The sequence below is a fragment of the Mytilus galloprovincialis genome, chromosome 12 (genome assembly GCF_965363235.1).
Source record: "Mytilus galloprovincialis chromosome 12, xbMytGall1.hap1.1, whole genome shotgun sequence".
Classification (NCBI taxonomy): domain Eukaryota; kingdom Metazoa; phylum Mollusca; class Bivalvia; order Mytilida; family Mytilidae; genus Mytilus; species Mytilus galloprovincialis.
The window spans coordinates 55,614,278-55,637,126 of NC_134849.1; the positions used below are offsets into that span (position 1 = coordinate 55,614,278).

Here is a 22,849-nt window from a genome sequence, read left to right on the forward strand (position 1 = left end):
TACTAATTTCAAGCTATATATTCGTCACAAACTGTTTATTTATTTCACCTAAAAAGGGGAATGTGTGTCACAGTGAAGTTTCTGGCTATACATATGCATTTTACCTATATATAAACTATATGCAAGTGAAACCAGAACCAGTATTGGGTGAAGCAGCATCCACAGGGATGATTAAAACGAAACAGAAGGACAAAAACACGTCAGTGTTGACCATTGTACTTGCTGAAAAATATTTCTTCACCGTATTTAACTGAACCTCCACACCACTACCCCTCCCCCAAATGGACTTGGAGCAAAATATTGCTCCCCCGTATTGAACGGAACCTCCACACCACTTACCCTTCCCCACCCAAAAAAAAACCAAATCTGGAGAACAAAGGAGGGATATATTTTCAATGAATTGTATTTCGACTGAAAATATTTGTAAACTATTGCAACAGTAACATGAGTAATAAGCAGATTTAATGTAAAAAGAACACATAACCAAGAAAAAGAATATGTTCCATTAAAATAAAATAATAGATAGGGTTCTCTTTTGAAGATATATTAGCAAAGCGTTTTATGGATGTCGGTACCATTATCTAACAAACATACCCAATTAAAACGTTTGATTTTCTTCAAACACTGGACTCGAGTATAACAACGGCTATGTGAATTAGAGTGCAATGAATGACTAGAAAAATCAAATCTTTAAGTTTTTCTTCAAAATAAAACTGGAATTTCTACATGTTCACTTTTTATTGGCAATCTTTTTAAACTTTATAAAGTTTTTGTTAATTTTTATATATAATGCCTTGCACTGTAGCCCTATATCAAAATAATTTTTTTGAAATTCGAGACCTAACACAAACGTTCAAGAAAATAAACCAACGAAAAAGACCACATTTACACCAAAATATGACGACCATTCGGTTACTCAAAGCAATTTATTGATAAAATCTTAACTTTAAGATAAGTTGATAATTCAAGTTAATTTTAAAACCAAATTTAGTATATTTTTGTATTTATGATGAGTTTATTTGCAACCACTGGGTCGATGCCACTGCTGTTGGAGATTTATTTTTCCAGAGGGTATCACCAGCCCAGGAGTCAGCACTTCTGTGTTGACCTGAGTTATCATTGATATGTTCATAATTATAATTTAAGTGTTAACAAAACTTAGAATATTTGAAAAACTAAGGATTTTTTACCTCGGGAATAGATTTCTTTAGCTGTATTTTACAAAACTTTTAGGAATTTTTGGTCGTCAATGCTCTTCAATTTCGTACTTTATTTGGTCTGTTATAACAGTTTTGATTAGAGTGTCACTGATGAGACTTGTATAGACGAAACGCGCGTCTGGCGTTAATATTAAATTTTATTCCTGGTATCTATGATGAGTTTATATTCTTCATACATACACTAATGACTTCATATCAACCAACAGTATAACTTTGTTTATAAAATATAATGTGAGTTATACAAGATACACATAAATTACAGTATATTGCAAAATAAAATAAAATACGAACCGAACCGAAAATGCTATACTTGAATGTTTCGAAAATGCTATACTTGAATGTTTCGTCAAAACTTGTTAGACCTGTAGCAAAAATCAATTGAATAAGTTAAAGAAAATTATGTAATTTTATCTCCATTGAATTTATATCCGAAATTGAACGTCACCTTCCGCCAATTGTTGATAACGGATGTTTTGATTGCGTATTGATATTCATTTGCCAAACAATTCGAACAGACACAGGTCAGTCGTAATTTTATATTATAAATCATCAATCTACTCTAATTATATACAGGAAAAGACATTATTTTATTCGCAATTGAAATTAAGACAAACGATACAGCAGATACAGTCAAGTCTTATATCATTACAAAAAAAATAGTTTTTCTCGTTTGAATTGTTTTACATTGTCATTTCGGGGCCTTTTATAGCTGACTACGCGGTATGGGATTTTTTTATTGTTGAAGGCCATACTGTGACTTATAGTTGTTAATTTCTGTGTCATTTTGGTCTCTTGTGGACGGTTGTCTCATTAGCAATCATACTACATGTTTTGTTTTAGTCAAGATGAATTGAGAATAATTGTTTAAGACAGATGAAATAATTCAGCTTTCCAATTGTGTTTTTCCCATTTCTACGTAGCAACCTGTCAGTAGCGCCTTCATACAGATTACATATTTCCCAGTTCATACGATATTTACATTTAGTTTAAACATATGTATTTATAGTGGATAGGTAAACAAATTATTGCAACTTATATTAATCACTTTCCACTTTTCGGATGCGAGAGCTTCCTTGTAGCAGCATTTGTATGATCTTTTTCGAAATCTGCAAGAGTGTCTCTCTCATAACACGGTTCAGCCATTTATCGTTCCAGTCCGATGGACTATCATCGTTTCAAAGACTCGCAAATGACGTCAAGAAAGAGCCAAAAATTCAGTTTTCTTCCCGGAGCGGGGATCAACCCAGGAACCTTTGTATTAGTAGTCCGATGCGCTATCAACGACATCACAGCTGTCTATACATTTCCTATCACGATGTTCTGGATATAGGGTTGCTACTTACAAGGAATCTATCAAACCAATAATTTTCAACTGGTAAAGTTGAAATTCTCGATTCTAAAATTTTACGGACAATCCACACCAATTCTCGAACAGGTCTACGAAGATTTATTTCAAATGTTTCACACATTAACTCTGAATCTCTTAATTATATATATGTCGGGCAGGATTGTCGTGAAAACAAATCAAGAAGATGTTTCTGTCTATTTCTGTAAATTGACAAAGATGTTTAATTTGTTAAGATTCTGATAGGGACCTTTAGAAGAAATATTCAAATTACCACACAATCTATAAAAAGTATAACAACAAAAATACCGAACTCCGAGAAAAATTCAAAACGGACATTCGGTAATCAAACCGAAAGTTCGTACACACCAAGCGAATGAATAATAACTGGCATACTCCTGACGTGGTACAGTTATGTATAAGTTCACCTTGAACTTATGTCGCAGTCGGTAGTATATCCCTTGATGACATTAAATACTCATAAATATCCTGAGCAGAGAAGAACCATAGTAAAAACAAATATAAAAGATTATCCTTGTCTTTGTTTCCTATTTTATTTACATATATGAGGATCTACAGAGAAAATATTAAACGTACGACAATTCCATTATTTTACCGTGTAAGTATTTCGTAGTCGACATACTGTCCCTTTATGACTTTCTGACATATGAAGAAGTGGTGTTGCGACCCTTTGTAAAAACAAATCTGATTTTTTTTACAGCCGACAAAATTGTTATAGATGATTAAACATATAAAAAGTTAACAAGTTGTTAGTGTTGTCTTTTTTGTATTGGCCAATTGAAGTATGGTCTTAGTACTGAAGACTCGATCATTTTGATAGGCCAGTGGTTTAAATACTTCATTTTAAGATAGTGGATAAGATACATTCATATCACATTAGAATCGTTCGAATCCCCATATGGTATTTACTGACCACAAATATATCGTATTAGGTCACTAGAACACTATTTATATAACTAATAGTGTTAACAAATACTTGACCGAATATATGTTTAAATCACGATTAATTATTTGCATAACATATCAAAGATATTAAACTTTCCAATGCAAACAGAAAAGGCGAAGATACTAACTTTAAATAGCAAAGCCGTCATGTGTTTTTTTTTTGTTTTTTTTAAAGAAATTTGATATTGCAGGGTCAATATCAAGAATGACACGTGACTAAAGTCGTGAGTTTAGAAAGGATACATAAACAAAATGTGTGAACAATGTCCTTTAATTACTGGTTCATTCATCAAAATCACTGATTTTTTAATCTTGATATTATCATTATAGCATTCAACATATAGTAGAACTACATGAGGTAGTACAAGTTTAAATCTAGACAAATGCTATCCTATATATTGAACTTCATTGTGTGAATAAAAATAGAATTGACTATTTAGTTAACGAAGTGGTTAAATTATTTCTAAAGAAATCTAATATAACAAGGTTAATTTTAGAATGAAGGTATATACGATCGTGGGCTCTAAAAAAATACAACGATACAATCTGCTGCACGATTTAATTTAGTTTTCTTAATCATTCGTGTACATTACCAGTGTTTAACTTGGACGGTTGATAAACATAATGATTTGGAAAGAGAAAAAAGTGCATTACTAGTTTGCTAAAGAACAAGAGAGGTAAGAATAATTAGCTATCTACCTTGCATTACTATCTATCATAGCTATCTATCTTATATAAAAGAGAAAAATAATATGATATTAGCTTTCTATCTTACATTACTACTTTACTATGGAGTTAAAGGGTAGGAATAATTAGCTAGCTATAATGCATTACTAGTTTACTATGGCGAGAATCAGGTCATCATGCATTACTAGTTTAACATGGGTTCAAAATCCGTTAAGAATATTTAGCTCTTTATCTTATATAAAAGAGAATAATAACATGATAATTAGCTATCTATCTAACATTACTACTTTACTATGTAGTAAAAGGATAGGAATAATTAGCTAGCTATAATGCATTACTAGTTTACTATCAGCACAAAAACAGCTAAGAATAATTAGCTATCTATCTTATATAAAAGAGAAAAATAATATGATAATTAGCTATCTATCTAACATTACTACTTTACTATGTAGTAAAAGGATAGGAATAATTAGCTAGCTATAATGCATTACTAGTTTACTATAAGGACAAAAACAGCTAAGAATAATTAGCTATCTATCTTATATAAAAGAGAAAAATAATATGATATTAGCTATCTATCTAACATTATTACTTTACTATGGAATTAAAGGGTAGGAAGAATTATAGCTATCTATCTAACATTACTACTTTACTATGGAGTAAAAGGGTAGGAATAATTTACATATCTATATTGCATTTATAAATTTACTATGGCGAGAATCCGGTAATCTTAATTAGCCAACTATCTTATATAAAAGAGAAAAAGGTTTTGATAATTAGCTATCTACCATACATTACTAATTCGTATTGAGTAAAAATGTAAGAATAATAAATATCTATCTTGGTTTACTAGTTTACTATAGAGAAAAAAGGTAAAACTAATGAACTATATATCTTTATTAATTAGAAAAAGGTTATGATAGTAAGCTATTTATCTTACATTACTAGTTTACAATTGAGTAAAAATGTAAAAACAATAAATATCTATCTAGCATTACTAATTTACTACAGAGAAAAAAAAAGATAAAACTAATTAACTATGTATCTTTATTAATAAGCGTCATGAAAATGCAACTTTTGATACCTCTGTCGTAGATGGAATGCATTGCGATATACAGTATTATTGCCATTGTCAAAGGGCATGCTTTGATAAAAATTCATAACCCTGCATTACTATGAAATGTTTTAATGATGGACACACGTATTTGAGATGATAAACTATGCAGTGCCTATAATCTATACTAAAGACCATCATGCATTATTTGTGAAGTTGAAAAAGAATATTTCACAACGAGAAATATTCTTTGATATAACACCCCCATCCCCACCCCCTTCTTTGCATCAGAATTCCTATTCAGTCACAAAGCTTTAAATATTATGGTAGAATAATGTTTTAATTTATTCATTTTCGATAAGAAAAAAAAATGTGTGTTTTTTTTTTTTTTTTTTTTTTGATAAATTAAACATAACTAAGTATTTATTTCTTTGTTTTATATTTAGGAAGAGTTATGCGCAACATCTGGTTAAGTTAAATTCTTATAAAGACAATCATACCCCATCTCTTGATTTCATACCATGTACTAAATGTCAGGTTCAGAATCATAATTTGCTTATTCAATTTAAACTAGGCCTTTACTGATTAATTAATGCCGATCTTTTTTGTTTAATTGGAATGCAAAGTGAAATACTGTCGTCGATTTTTTACAAAAACATATCGCATGTTCTATGAGAAAATGACAGCAATAGCATTTTGTTTTTAAATAAAAGTATATCGGTTATTGTCTTAAACAATAATATCGCAACCATTACAAAAAATGCAAAAAATTTCAATCTGTTGCACGTTATCATGGCTTTAAATAATCACAATAATATCCCATACCACTGTTCTTGCTATATAATTCATCGTTCATTTGTACAATTTAAAATTCAAAAAGTAAAGAATATAAATTTACTATTTTCTCAAATAAATGCAAAATATTTGAAATTATATGTATATAGTGGATGGGAAGTATACAGACGTGTCTTTTGTTAAATACGTCCATTTTAAAACAAAGTAATACTATCAATTACAGGAAAAAAATGTTCACTTTTTCTTATGTTCCCACAATTCATCTCGTATTAAAAAGAACAAATTGGTTCTCTACATCCTTTTTTTATATTTGCAATTTCCATAAACTGTTAATCAGTATATATATGTAGATATAATACGAACTACACTATTGTGCAATATACAAAATAAAGAGGCGAATGCCATATTTTTATGAATCCAAATATGTGGAAGTACATATATAATTTATACATGCGTTTAAATGAAAACAAATTCCTACTGATCATTTGGAAGTTATATTTGATTTAAAAATATTATCTGAAATATTTGTGACAAATTACAATGGATTAGTTAAAGGATATAGTGTCCGTTTATCTCCAATGAATTTCTGCTTGACATTGAGTGTCATTTTCCGCCTATTGTTTGGAACGAATATATTTAATCGCTCGTTAGAAATTATAATCATACAATAGAATTCGGACATAGACGGTCAGTCGTAATTTGTTTAAAATGATTTGAAATTTACAACAATATTAATTTGAAGAAAAAAAATCTTTCTTGGTTTGATTTATTATAGAAAAAAAGCCGGTTCAACAAAAACTAAATAGGGAAAGATAAATGTATAATATGGGAACCGAACTGCATGTATAAGCAAACTTTAAATAATTTTTCATTTACAAAGCAACGAATCTAGATTTCTATAGTATGTTCTTCTTCAGTACTTCTATCCAACAGTTAGCAATCCTCGTCATACATACATAAATATACCATAAAGTAAAGCATGTTTCTGCTAATAATTTGTTAATTGTTTTTCTTTTGTACATTTCGTTATCTTTTTAAAGTATTTTATATCAAAATATAGCTGTATTTGTTAAAATACTCTGCATACCAAGACAGATTGCATTTTCAACCGTAAAAACTCTTATAGTTTATTACCTTATTCTTGCTACCTCCTACAAACTCTACGACTTAGATGAATAAACAATAATGCTATATGTAGTATCATGTATTGTATCACTGTTTGATATCATAATCGGGAAATATTGAGTATTTGCTTGTCATTAGTAGTACTACGTATTCATCCATGTCCAACCACAGGTTCTTTTTATTTCATTATTTATATTATGTTCGTGTTTATTATGTTGAGGTTAGGGGTTTGTGCTGCTTAATTTTTATTTCTGTTTTTTCTTTTTTTTTTTTTTTTTTTTTTTTTTTTATTTTATTTTATTTTAAGGGGTAGTTGCGCGTACCTCTTGAGAACAAAAGTAATAAAAAAAAACTTTCCTTGATGTCTTCAATTATAAACTCTTATATAAATCAGATTCGCTTTTACCAAAAATAAAATAAATAACAATTGACATTTAAAATATCCTTAACGATTTCTGTAAGTAATAAAGCTGCTGACGTGATACAGTATCTTTGAATCATATTAGTGTTTCTTGGTAAATGAGTTATACCGCTATACATGTAATTGTTAATTCAAAAAGGGAGAAAACTCCCATTTACGATCAACGTACCCTCTTTATCAAAATTAACGTGTAACTACATGTCTCAACTCAATGTAACCCAGAAACAAACCACTTTATGTGCACAAATCTTATATGGTTCTATTTAAAAGCTACTAATATAATACAATAAGTAGTATTATAACATGATAGTTTTGAATTTTTTGTTCATTTTACCAAAATGAATACTTAAACTGGCTTTGATTTGAAGTAGAAAACCATGACATCACTTCAATAATTAAACATACTGTCACCTTTATGCACCAGGTTATTAAAGACATAGAAAATCCCTTGAATTACTATTTAGAAATTAATTGTCTTTGATATGTATGAAGTGCCATTTAATTAACAAATATATTGCATACTGGAATTCGAAATAGGCGACGAGACAGCGAAAGGTGTGTGTTTGATATTTAAAGCAAAAACATCTCATCGATAGGCAAATATCCATCTTTCTGGTATTGCAGTCTCATATCAATTGGATTAAGCTTATTGTCCCTTTTGGTTATTTGTTTTACAGCCGATTTCATTGAGTGTGTAGCCAAAAGTTATATCTTTGCTTAGCTTGCTTGTTAGCTGAACTGTGAAGTCATTGGTAGGTTAGGTAAACTACCCTTCGTTAAGAGTAGACTAGTTCAACATATAACAAATCTATCTGTCTGTAGGACGAGGCTACTATCCCTTTATGACTTTCTGACATATGAAGAAGTGGTGTTGCGACCCTTTGTAAAAACAAATCTGATTTTTTTTCACAGCCGACAATATTGTTAATAGATGATTAAACATATAAAAAGTTAACACGTTGTTAGTGTTGGCTTTGTTGTATTAGCCAATTGAAGTATGGTCTTAGTACTGAAGACTCGATCATTTTGATAAGCCAGTGGTTTAAATACTTCATTTTAAGATAGTGGATAAATACATTCATATCACATTAGAATCGCTCGAATCCCCATATGGTATTTACTGACCACAAATATATTGTATTAGGTCACTAGAACAATATTTATATAACTAAAAGTGTTAACAAATACGTGATCGAATATATGTTTAAATCACGATTAATTATTTGCATAACATATCAAATATATAAAACTTTCCAATGCAAACAGAAAAGGCGCAGACACTAATTTTAAATAAACAAGCCGTCATGTGTGTTTTTTCTTTTCTTTTTTTCTTTTTAAAGAAATTTGATATTGCAGGGTCAATATCAAGAATGACACGTGACTAAAGTCGTGAGTTTAGAAAGGATACATGAACAAAATGTGTGAACAATGTCCTTTAATTATTGGTTCATTCATCAAAATCACTGATTTTTTAACCTTGATATTATCATTATAACATTCAATATATAGTAGAATTACATGAGGTAGTATAAGTTTAAATCTAGACAAATGCTATCCTATATATTGAACTTCATTGTGTGAATAAAAATAGAATTGACTATTTAGTTAACGAAGTGGTCATAATTATTTCTAAAGAAATATAATAAAACTAGGTTTATTTTTAGAATGAAGGTATATACGATCGTGAGCTTAAAACAAATAAAATACAAAGATACAATTTGCTGCACGATTTCTTTTAGTTTTCATTCATGTTCATTTCCGGTGTTTAACTTGGACCGTTGATAAACAAAATGATTTGGAAAGAGTAAAAATGGTATTAATTGTTTGCTAAAGAACAAGAAAGGTAAGAATAATTAGCTATGTATATTGCATTACTAGTTTACGATGGGAATACAAACTGCTAAGAATAACATGAATAATTAGCTATTTATTTTATATAAAAGAGAAAAATAATATGATAATTAGCTATCTATCTTACATTACTACACTACTATGGAGTAAAATGGTAGGAATAATTAGCTATCTTTATTGCATTACTAGTTAACAATGGTAAATCAGGTAATAATAATTAGCCATCTATTGATGTAAAAAAGAAAAAGGTTATGACAATTAGCAATCTATCTTACATTACTAATTAATATTGAGTATGTAAGAATAATAAATATCTATCTTGCACTACTAGTATACTATAGAGAAAAAAGGTAAAACTAATAAACTATGTATCTTTATTAATCATCAATATTTGCTACTTTTTATACCTCCGTCTTTGATGCATTGCGATATACAGTATAGCTGCCATTGACAAAGAGCATGCTTTGATATAAATTCATGAACCCTGTATAACTATGAAAATTTTTAATGATGTAAATACTGATCCACGCCCAAAGGATATTTACAAAATTGGATTAGATATTAATGTTCAAAATATACAATGACAAATTTTAAAAATAAAATGTTTTAACACGTATTCGAGATGATAAACAACGTCAGTCCCTAGAATTTATACTTAAGACCATTATGTATTATTTGTGAAGTTGATAAGGAATATTTCAAAACGAAAAATGTTCTTTGGTAAAGCACCCCATACCCTACCCCTTCCCTTGCAACGAAATTCTTCATCAGTCACGAATAATTGAATATCATGGTAGAACTATGTTTGAATATATTTATTTTTGGTAAGAAAAAGAATTGTGTATTTTATTTTATTTTGATGAATTAAACATAACTTAATATTTGTTTCTTTATTTTACATTTGTGAAGAGTTATGCGCAATATCTGCTAAAGTTAAATTCATATAAAAACAATCATACCCCTTTTCCTAATTTCATATCATATACTAAATGTGAGTTGCAGAATCATAATTTCCTTTTCCAATCAAAACTATTCCTTTTTGGACTTGATACCGATCTTTCTTGCTTGCATGGAATGAATAGTGAAATACTGTCGTCATTTGTTTTAATGCACATAATTTAACCTAATTTATCGCACATTGGTACAATTTAAAATTAAAGATAGTACAAATAGGTCGAATTTAAATTTATTGTTTTCTCGATTAAATGCAAAATATTTGAACTTATATGTATACAGTGGATATTGTCAATTATAGAAAAGAAAAAAAAATATTATGATGTTCCCCTGATGCATTTCTTATTCAAAGGAACACATTGGTTCTCTACGTCCTTTTTTATATTTGCAATGTCCATATACTGTTAATCAGTATATATATGTAGATATAATACGAACTACACTATCGTACAAAATACAAAAAAGAGGCGAATGCCATACTTTATTGAACACAATTCTATGAACGTACATAGTTAATTCCCCGAGGGTTTTACTAGCCCAGTAGTCAGAACTTTTGTGTTGACTTGAGTTACATGTAATATAGATGTGGTTATAGTTAACTGTTTGCTTTATTTTGTCTTTTTAACATATTTTTATTCGAGAGTCACTGATGAGTCTTGTTTAGACGAGACGCGCGTCTGGCGCAAATATAATACTTCAATCCTGATATCTATGATAAGTTTATTTATATAATTTATACATGCATTTTAATGAAAATAGTTTTATACTGGTCATTTGGGAATCATATCTTATTTTAAAATATTATCTGAAATATTTGTTACAAATTACAATGGATTATTAAAAGGATGTATTGGTGTCCGTTTATCTTCAATGAAATTCGGCTTGAGATTGAGTGTTAATTTCCGCCAATTGTCTTGATCGGAAATGCTTAATCGCTTGTTGAAACTTAAAATCATACAATAGGATTTGGACATAGACGGGTCAGTCGTGATTTGTTTATAATGATTTGTAATGGACATTAATATTAATTGAAAAAAAAAGAAATATTTTTTCAATTAATATTAATGTCAATTACAAATCTCTTGTTTCAATTTATTATAGAAAAAGGCCGATTCAACAAAAACTAACTAGGCATAAATAAATAAATGATATGGCAACCGAACAGCATGTATAAGCAAACTTTAAATAATTTTTCATTTACAAAGCAACGAATCTAGATCTCTATAGTATGTTCTTCTTCAGTACTTTTATCCAACAACAATCCTCGTCATACATACATAAATATACAATAAAGAAAATCATGTTTCTGCTAATAATTTGTTAATTGTTTTTCATTTTTAAATTTTGTCATCTTTTCAAAGTATTTTATATCAAAAAAGAGCTGTTATTGATATAATAATACTCTACAAATTTTTTTAAAAATGCATTTTCAACCTTTAAAACTCTTATTTTTTATTACCTTATTTGTGCTATCTTCTACAATTTCGTCAACCTAGAAGCATACATTTATAATGGTATAGTTTTTATCGTGTATTGCGTCACTGTGTCATAGTTGGAATAGGCTCCCAGTTAAGGCAACCAGTCCGGTACTCACGAATGTAGTTCTTAAAACAATATATAACTTTTGTTATAAATTGTGTGGTGTTATTATTTCACTAGTTCTGTAACTGAATGTAGATTTATTTGAAAGGGTAGGCTTTCTAGTTTGAATTTCTGTAAAACTTTTGATTGAATTAAATGTAATCTGGCGTCAGTACATAGAGTTAATTGCCTAAATTATAGCCTTTATTCTTCCCCGGAAGTAGACAAACTGACCCTGTTGTCAATAAAAACAAATTTTTGCAACGGAATGCCGGTCATGGGGCACTGAGATTGTGCTTGACACTTCAAAATGTTCTTTGGTAAAGCACCCCATACCCTATCCCTTCCCTTGCAACGAAATTTTTCCGCAGTCACGAATCATTGAATATCATGGTAGAACTATGTTTGAATATATTTATTTATTTTTGGTAAGTAAAGAATTGTGTATTTTATTTTATTTTGATGAATTAAACATAACTTAATATTTGTTACTTTATTTTACATATGTGAAGAGTTATGCGCAATATCTGCTAAAGTTAAATTCATATAAAAACAATCATACCCCTTTTCCTAATTTCATATCATATACTAAATGTGAGTTGCAGAATCATAATTTCCTTTTCCAATCAAAACTATTCCTTTTTGGACTTGATACCGATCTTTCTTGCTTGCATGGAATGAATAGTGAAATACTGTCGTCATTTGTTTTAATGCACATAATTTAACCTAATTTATCGCACATTGGTACAATTTAAAATTAAAGATAGTACAAATAGGTCGCATTTTTCTGGCGTAAGAAATTATAATCCTGGTACTTTTGATAACTAATTAAATTTATTGTTTTCTCGATTAAATGCAAAATATTTGAACTTATATGTATACAGTGGATATTGTCAATTATAGAAAAGAAAAAAAAATATTATGATGTTCCCCTGATGCATTTCTTATTCAAAGGAACACATTGGTTCTCTACGTCCTTTTTCATATTTGCAATGTCCATATACTGTTAATCAGTATATACATGTAGATATAATACGAACTACACTATCGTACAAAATACCAAAAAGAGGCGAATGCCATACTTTATTGAACACAATTCTATGAACGTACATAGTTAATTCCCCGAGGGTATTACTAGCCCAGTAGTCAGAACTTTTGTGTTGACTTGAGTTACATGTAATATAGATGTGGTCATAGTTAACTGTTTGCTTTATTTTGCCTTTTTAACATATTTTTATTCGGGAGTCACTGATGAGTCTTGTTTAGACGAGACGCGCGTCTGGCCAAATATAATATTTCAATCCTGATATCTATGATAAGTTTATTTATATAATTTATACATGCATTTTAATGAAAATAGTTTTATACTGGTCATTTGGGAATCATATCTTATTTTAAAATATTATCTGAAATATTTGTTACAAATTATAATGGATTATTAAAAGGATGTATTGGTGTCCGTTTATCTTCAATGAAATTCGGCTTGAGATTGAGTGTTAATTTCCGCCAATTGTCTGGATCGGAAATACTTAATCGCTTATTGAAACTTAAAATCATACAATAGGATTCGGACATAGACGGGTCAGTCGTAATTTGTTTATAATGATTTGTAATGGACATTAATATTAATTGAAAAAAAAGAAGTATTTTTTCAATTAATATTAATGTCAATTACAAATCTCTTGTTTCAATTTATTATAGAAAAAGGTCAATTCAACAAAAACTAAATAGGCATAAATAAATAAATAATATGGCAACCGAACAGCATGTATAAGCAAACTTTAAATAATTTTTCATTTACAAAGCAACGAATCTAGATCTATATAGTATGTTCTTCTTCAGTACTTCTATCCAACAACAATCCTCGTCATACATACATAAATATACAATAAAGAAAATCATGTTTCTGCTAATAATTTGTTAATTGTTTTTCATTTTTAAATTTTGTCATCTTTTCAAAGTATTTTATATCAAAAAAGAGCTGTTATTGATATGATAATACTCTACAAATTTTTAAAAAAATGCATTTTCAACCTTTAAATCTCTTATTTTTTACTACCTTATTTGTGCTATCTTCTACAATTTCGGCAACCTAGAAGCATAAATTTATAATGGTATAGTTTTTATCGTGTATTGCATCACTGTATCATAGTTGGAATAGGATCCCAGTTAAGGCAACCAGTCCGGTTCTCACGAATGTAGTTCTTAAAAAAATATATAACTTTTGTTATAAATTGTGTAGTGTTATTATTTCACTAGTTCTGTAACTGAATGTAGATTAATTTGAAAGGGTAGGCTTTCTAGTTTGAATTTCTGTAAAACTTTTGATTGATTTAAATGTAATCTGGCGTCAGTATATAGAGTTAATTGCCTAAATTATAGCCTTTATTCTTCCCCGGAAGTAGACAGACTGACCCTGTTGTCAATAAAAACAAATTTTTGCAACGGAATGCCGGTCATGGGGCACTGAGATTGTGCTTGACACTTCAAAATGAATACCTAACAGAATTCCCAAGGTGGCTATCAAAATTATTTATTGAACAGAACCCCATGTACTTACTATAATTTTCAATGCGTTCCAATGGGGCAAATAATTGGGTCCCTGTTCCAGTTATTATCGGAAAATATCGGATGTTTGCCTCTCATTAGTAGCACTACAGGTTTATCCAGGCCTACACATGATTGGGTTTTTTTTCGTTTTTTTTTTATTATTTTCGTGTTTTTTTTTATATTTGGAGGTTACGTGTTTGTGTTGCTTAATCTCTATTTTTGTACAGTGGTTTTTTTTTAGTTTTGGAAGGGAGAGTTGCGCGAACGTAGTGATAAAAGAAATAATAAAAAGCTTTCCTTACGGCAGTTCGCTGCTCAGTTTCAAAATAAATGATAGCTTTCCATAACAGAAGTAAAATATTGATAGCGGATTTATTGAGGAATCATAAAATCAAAAAAGATATAGGGATCAATGTGCTTGTTTTCGAGATATCAGCTGTTGAAATTTTCTCTCTTGATTTTTCATAGTTTCATCATTGACCAGTTAAAGTTCTCAAAACAGATTGAAAAATAAATAAGATTGTATAATACTTTTTCAAATGGCTTATTATTCATGCTATTATACATGTAAATGATTTATGAAAAGAAAATGGGGGTCCATGGGCAACATTTTTAAGGCATTGAAATGGATACAACCAGACGATTTCGAAAATCTGACAAAAAAAAATTTCTTGTCAAATTTTGCTGTTATAGAATTATAGAAACTTTGTTCTCAACATGTTGGAGTCTTATTTTCAATTCATGGGTTATAAATGCACCTGATTTCTTTCAGAATATATAAACGAATTTTTGAAATAAGACTTTTAATGTTCCCTTCAATTTACTATGCATGGAAATTATGAATGCATCATAAGTTACCTTGATTTATCATTTTCAAAAGAAGAAACTTATGATGCATTCTAAACATTCTATTTATAAGTTAAGAAGGTAATCTGGTTGTCTCTTAGGTACAAAAAGTACACGGATGTCGATGAGCCCAAATTTAGATTTAATGCAAATGGAACGATTTCTTTGAAACGACGATTGTTTTTCAATTCTTCAAAAATAAAGTAGACATGTGTTTTCAAATTAAATTATCAATCAGGTTGTCTGTGAATCAAATTTTTAATTAAATGCATGTCAAAAGATTTATTAGAATTATTAAAAAGATGATTATTTTATTCTTTTAGAAAATATATTAAATAATTCACTAAAATTTACTAAAAAAAATCACCGATAACAAGAAAACGAGAAAACATACATAGACAACAGGACTGGGAGAAAGAAAAGAAAAAACGGGAATCAGCATGACTCGGAATATCTTTATTTAGGTACATGTCACCTGTTCCCAATCTTTCATCTGTTTAATTTGCCGCTATTGATATATGTTTTTATCAAAGAAGACTTCCCATGTTCCTAAACAATGAGAAAACACAAAAATTATATAAAATATTGAAAGCTTTTGTATAATTATTTAATTTTTTTTTTTATCTTTTTTCTTTTTTTTTATGTGCTAAAAATTTAATTTCATTCTTATTGCATTGATTGTTTTAATATTTAACACCCCTTTAAACTACATTGATTGTTTTATATTAAGCCCTTATGGTAATTTTAAATAGATAATGCGCTTTATAAATAATTCAAATAATAATAATATTAATAATAATAATAATAATAATAATAATATAATAATAATAATAATAATAATAATTAAAAACCAATTGTTCAGAGAACAATTGAAGGTCTTTCCACTGAAAACAATGTATTTTAATATGAAAGTTGTAAAATTAAGTTTAAAATGTCATTTCAATCGTCAACTGATAGATTATTGTACGCTGATTCCAGAAATATATGGTTTCTATACATTTTTTTTTTAAATAAGGGAGATAATTTGTTACTTCCGGTTTGAAAAATGTTACTTCCGATAATATTTGAATATTTAATTGACAGTGATTCCAAAAAGATCTGGTTCTATATACTTTTTTATTAATAAAGTACAAAAAAATAGCTACTTCCGGTTTACACAAGGTCACTTCCGGTTATTTTTTTCAAGGTTAAATGGTTTGATACCTTTCGTCAAAAGTCTCATAGCTATATCATGTATACATATGACCTGAAAGCAAAGGTCAAAAACTAGAACGTCAAATTAATCTATGACCTTGAGATCAATTTCAAGGTCATAAACCAAGGACCTAAAATCAAAAGACCATAGGTCTTAATTATATTTGGTTAATCAGTTATATCACCATACGCGTATTTTTAAATACAAGAGGGGAGAAAACTCACTTTTAAGTTCAACGTACCCTTGCAATCAAAATTTACGTGTTACGACATGTCGCAACTAACAATTTAGAAAAAATAATTTGTCGATATCTTATACGGTTTCTGGAAATTAGTGGAAATAAGCCAAATTCAAAAATTAGAATATGACCTTGACCTTTGACCTTGACCTATTTTTTATTTTTTTGGACCAAGGACCTCAAATCAAAAGATCCTAGGTCTCTATCACTTATGATTTATAAGATAGAAATTCATATCACTTATATCAGATGCATAAGGGGAAATAACTCTCATATGGAGCGGTCATATCGCTTCGGTCAAAATAGGACAAATCATGCGAAGGATATAACGAGCAATTTTGTAAAATAAATTTGTCTTAATCTTTTACGGTTGCGAAGGAGATGCGCTAACAAGGAAAACAGTGTTTGGGGAGATAACTCCTACAAAGAAAAGTATTCGTTTACGCAGGGTAAATTTCAAAAGCGCATAAACTGTTCGATATCATATACCAAATATCTAAGCGACATATTGCGAAACAAATGTTTATCGCAAGAGCAAAATTAGGCGGAAGAAAAAAAAAAAAAAAAAAATAATCAGAAGAAAAACAATAGGTCTTTCCACAGAAAAGTGGAAAGACCTAATAAACTTATTATTTTTCCATGAGTGACTAAACAACACATTAGTTCACGAATGCGCAAAGCGCATGAGATTATTATCAATGTTTTTCAGTCAGGAGTTGAATATTTTTCGATATTTGAATTCTTTGGCAATATACATTGGCAATAAAGAGAATTACTAAATTATAGTAGACAATGTTAGAAACTATATTTTTTTCTAATAGATAAATGAAGATGTGATGTGAGTGCCAATGAGACAACTCTCCATCCAAATAACAATTTATAAAAGTAAACCATTATAGGTCAACGTACGGCCTTCAACACGAAGCTGTGGCACCGAATAATACGCTATAAAGGGCCCCAAAATCTAAGCCTTCACACTTTTTTTATCCGACGTCATGACAACGCCTTTTGTTGTATAACGTCTGAGGAGTGAAATAACCACATTTATTTCACATGTGAAATTATCGGTTTTTATTTCACTAGGAAATACGTATAACTAATTGCAACCAATGTAATAAATACCGTTTACATTATTAGGCAAGATTTTAATATTTTCAAATTTAAACAAAACTGCACACTATTTTATTCAGAGAGGGAGGAGTTGCGGATACAAAAAATGTTATCATATAAAAAATGAACGACTCAATATTACTGTATACCACCCGCGTTTATAAAGTAAGTTGTACGCCAGGAAATGCAGTGGCGGGTCAATAATTTTCATATAAAAGGGGAGACACTGACTGCCTAAGAGGGGACCACCTCCATTAGTTCTTAAAAATTATCTTTTACAAACAAGGAATTAATAAGCAATGATTACACTTTTGGAATGGGTGAGATGTGGTCACTAGGTTTCTAAGCAAACGACAATCCTTTGAAAGATGAAACTGGCAACGTTATCACAAAGTGTAGGCGATGTAAATTGTCTCTTCAGACAGAGAACATGTCGGGATAATTAGCTCTCCGAGGGAACCACCATTCTTCTTTTGTATTTTGTATCCGTATTATCATATGAATTCTGACATATATGCTGTAAATGTTTCTATTACCAAAGAATAAACACATAGACGTATACCTAATTAAAAAATAAACACAGATAACTGTCTTATTTATTGGTCTTTTTTTTTTTTGACGATTTGCATGCAGAATTGACAAGGGATGGCCAAAACTTCCGTTTGCTGTAAGGTATTCGACAGAAAGTAGTTGATCAATAACGGACCCCTAGAACAGTATTTTGCTGGACACAGACATCGTCACTGTATACACAATTGCGTTGTTAAATTAATCGAAGACAACATACATTATGTTAAGTACGGATATCTTTGCATACAGACAGCAATATGTGTTGATCAGAAGTATGACAACAATTGCCTTTCCTGTATGAGCTTTAATGTTTGGCAACAAAAGATATCTGAACAATGATCCAGTACTGAGACCTTACATGAGACAAACCACAGAAATATGCAGACCAGGGAATGTAGATAATCAAATACTAGTAGACGTATTATACACTATTAGAAAAAATAATATCACAAAAATACTGAACTCCGAGGAAAATTCAAAACGGAAAGCCCCTAATCAGAGTAAAGGTTGACCATGCCATCGGAAAATGAAAAGAAAACACGAATTTAAGAGGACTGTTTGACGATTCACATCTGAGAACAAAGGTTTTCTGCCTTTGTGTGAAGTTGGAAGACTTATCTACGTGATTATTTCATTGAACTGTGTATCATAATTGGATTGATATTTTCATTTTGGGAAGACCCCTTATTTTTCGTTATATGTAATTGTAAGTCTAAGTGTAATCCTAGTTTCCATCAATGTCTACCAACCCCATATGGAAAAAACACGGTAATCACAAGGTTGCTTTGTTACCAATCATATTCTTATTCATTTCGCAAAAGAGGTTTCATAGTGCAAGATACTCTTATTGATAAAACTAAAATCGGGGCAATATCATGTACTAAACTATCATGATAATTTATATATTAAACTTAATTATATTGCATTTTAGATGATTTGAATTATTTATCCAGCATTTAAAAGACAGACCAGAAAATGGGTATACTGGTATTTCTGATGGTCTTATGGATTTTGGCAGGTAAGTTGGATGGATGGGCTTTCTGTCCTGTTCCAGCATTTGTCCAGGATATAACAGTATTATGTATTATTTGTGCTATTTTTTATCCAAGTTATTAATTTATTCAATGATGATGGATGTCATAATATTGCAGTTACTAGAAGAATGCACATATCTTTGTCTTCATGAGCGATATGTATTGAATTAATTATCTTCATTGAAACGTTTTGTTCGTTTAACGGAGTTTGTGAAATGGGGGTTTAATCTAATTTAGAAGCAGATAAACCCATTTTGACACTGCACAAGTATGAAGTAAAATTACAAAGCACTTTAGAAAAAAAACGAGCAAAGGTAACCAAACTTCTGAATGGACACACACCAACTTAAAACTATGAAAGTAGAGTCAAAACGTGTTCTCTATTATGGAAGTTTAGCTGAGGTATCCACAGGTATGCGGTGATTGCATGGGTTAAATAAACAAACGTAAACCACATTCTGCATGTGCTTACCTTAAATCAAGAGGATGTATTTTGTTTGTTGTTTTACACTTTAATCATGATGTTGGTTTTCTTGTTCGTATCGTCCTACGTTTTGGAATATTGAGACATGATATATCTTTCTATGTGAAATGGATTATCAATCATCTTTAAAGACGACTCTAAATGTGCTTCATTTAACTGCAAAACATTTTGTTTTTTTTATTTTAGTTGTATGCGTAGCAGCCATAGGTAGTCCAAATACATTGTTATGGACGTCTGTTCGGGAAACTGCAATGGATACAAATCAAGATTTGCTTTTACCAGGTAATACCATTTTGTGCAATTCAGTAAAGAGAGATATATTTACTCTAATTTAGGTACATTTAAACAAACAAGCTATGTCATTAGAATTTACTTAAGTAAAAAAAACATCAGATAAGTCTTGGAACGTATAATACAATGAGCAAGATGTTTTCAATTATTCCGCATTTTGTAACGTCGGGTACTATCATAACTGATTATGCGGTATGAGTGATGCTTATAATTGAAAGTCGTACAGTAATCTTAAATGATTAACTTTCACGTCATTTTACACTGTTGTGAAAATTAAAATTACAAAAATACTGAATTCCGAGGAAAATTCAAAACGCAAAGTCCCTAATAAAATGTCAAAATCAAATGATAAAACACATCAAACGAATGGACTACAGCTGTCATATTCCTGATTTCGTACAGGCATTTTCAAATGTAGAAAATGGTGGATTACATACTAAAACATATATGCCTTTTCAAAGTAACAATTTCAATATAAACGAACATCGGTCTGTTCAATGTACAGTAGTTGTCGTTTGTTTATGTAATTTATACGTGTTTCACGTTTCTCGTTGGTTTTTCCGTTTGAATGGTTTTACACTAGTAATTTTTTGGCCCTTTATAGCTTTTTGTTCGGTGTGAGCCAAGGCTCCGTGTTGAAGGCCGTACATTGACCTATAATGGTTTACTTTTTTAAATTGTTATTTGGATGGAGAGTTGTCTCATTGGCACTCTCACCACATCTCCCTATATCAATTTATGTAAAGTACAACAAAAAACTATGTATGTATTTTTGCCACTTATTCTACAGTAAGCTGATGTTGAATAATTAAATAATCTATTCATTTTGTAGATGATCTCAAAAGTATTTATCGAATTCACTTTATACTAAAAACTAAGTCGGATAGTGTTTATTTTGCCGATGATTTAAACAAGTATGGATGTTGGTGTGCACAAAACGGAACTAGCTATCCCGTTGACGAATTAGACAGGTACTTATTTTACCTTTTTATATTCGATAATATTGGTACTTCATCTTCTCATAGTGAATTTCATTGACGTTTTATTCTGGGCTCAGAAAACCCTTAACAAATTATAACCAATAACGTTATGGTGCAATAGCAGGATAATTTAAGCAAATAACGACGAAATAGTTATCAAAGGTATCAAATGGCAAAATCAAAACTTTATAAGACTTTAACATTTAAGTGATTCCTTAAAATGCAGCTTTTTTTCTGTAGATGCTGTTTAAAGCACCAGATGTGCCTTAAAGAGATATTATCAAAAGGTTGTCCATTATCATCTAGATACTACTCCTATGAGCAGTGCTTTGGCTTAATATTTAAATGTAGTAAGTACAAATATTTACATCTTGTTATATAATCTTAATGCATATTAAGCAAAAAAGCCGCGAAGTGGACTAGAAATGTTTAACGCAAAATTAAGTATCATCAAAAATAAGTTGGTGTACAAATTATTTTACATACCTTATCAAGTCTCCTCATTAAGAACACTTGAAATAAACAAGAGTTTATCCGGACAATGTTAAGATCCATGTTTACGATGCTTTTCATAAATTAGTGGTTTTAAAACGTAACAAAAAACGGGTCTCAACTGAGACAAAAACAGAACCTTATGTAGTAAACACCCTCACTTGATTACAGTCGCATAACATTCCATTTTATTGACAAAGTTGTGTAAACAAAACAACCAGAACAATTCAAAACGGAAAGTCCCTTATCAAAAGGCAAAATCAAATGATAAAACACATAAAACGAATGGACAACAACTGTCATATTCCTGACTTGGTACATGCATTTTCAAATGTAACGAAACACAAAAGGCACATAGACAAAGCACATTTAATTTAACAAAAATGAAATAAAAGAATTCAAAAATGTACCATAACACAATGACGGGATATATAAGTAAAAATTCACGTCATATGTCGAAAAGAAACACAAAAGACATATATTAATATTAGTTCAACGCACAAAAATTTACACGTCATCATGGTCATGGCAAATCTCAATTTAATCTGTAAAATGTTGATCTCTTTAGATATCATCTCACTTGACTGTTATTCTTTTTTATCTTAGACACCTGAATTAATATGCATCTATATCATTATTATTCAGCTGATAGTGAGCATTGCAAACAAAAATTCTGTACGTGTGATATCGAGGCAGCAAACTGTTTGTCAAATAAGAAACTTCTCTATAATCAACGATGGAAGAAAGGAAATAAAGATTACTGTATCAAAACATAAATAAACGAACAACTAAATCGAATAATGGAAAAGAATGATTACTAACTCTGGTGCTCATAAAATTGAAACATTAAAGGCACATGCGTATGTCCGTTTCGTAGTTATGTCTAACGGTTATTTAAATTCATTAACAAAACAAGTTAAGTTGAAACTTTTATATTGCTTTCGTAAACACTTATTTACAATACTTTTAGAGTCCCTGACATGACTTGCGATACTTTTGTCTGATAAAGTGCAAACTCAGATTAGTTTAGATGAACATAATGTTTATGTGAAGGATATTG

The 22,849-nt window shown here is 29.9% G+C and overlaps 1 protein-coding gene across 3 annotated transcripts; it reads left to right on the forward strand.

Annotated features, from left to right (window-relative positions):
* The first annotated feature begins 1,714 nt into the window (after positions 1-1,714).
* LOC143054291 (acidic phospholipase A2 PA-1G-like) lies at positions 1,715-22,612 on the forward strand. 3 transcript variants are annotated; one of them, XM_076227250.1, is made up of 6 exons: positions 1,715-1,741; positions 19,440-19,526; positions 20,213-20,308; positions 21,150-21,288; positions 21,538-21,647; positions 22,435-22,612. In XM_076227250.1, exons 2-6 carry the CDS (start codon positions 19,484-19,486, stop codon positions 22,563-22,565), a joined length of 519 nt encoding a protein of 172 aa, XP_076083365.1. In that variant the 5' UTR covers positions 1,715-1,741; positions 19,440-19,483; the 3' UTR covers positions 22,566-22,612. The 3 variants fall into 3 exon arrangements, with proteins under 3 accessions (XP_076083365.1, XP_076083363.1, XP_076083364.1); XM_076227248.1 differs by lacking the exon at positions 1,715-1,741 and adding an exon at positions 3,943-4,208; XM_076227249.1 differs by lacking the exon at positions 1,715-1,741 and adding an exon at positions 9,353-9,456.
* The last annotated feature ends 237 nt before the right edge of the window (positions 22,613-22,849 follow it).

Bases quoted from the DNA above. Each gene is read 5' to 3' on its own strand.
- LOC143054291 (XM_076227250.1), top strand. From the start codon at position 19,484: ATGGGTATACTGGTATTTCTGATGGTCTTATGGATTTTGGCAG. The intron at 20,309-21,149 runs GTAATACCATTT...TTCATTTTGTAG, and splicing joins TCAAGATTTGCTTTTACCAG to ATGATCTCAAAAGTATTTAT. The intron at 21,648-22,434 runs GTAAGTACAAAT...ATTATTATTCAG, and splicing joins TGGCTTAATATTTAAATGTA to CTGATAGTGAGCATTGCAAA.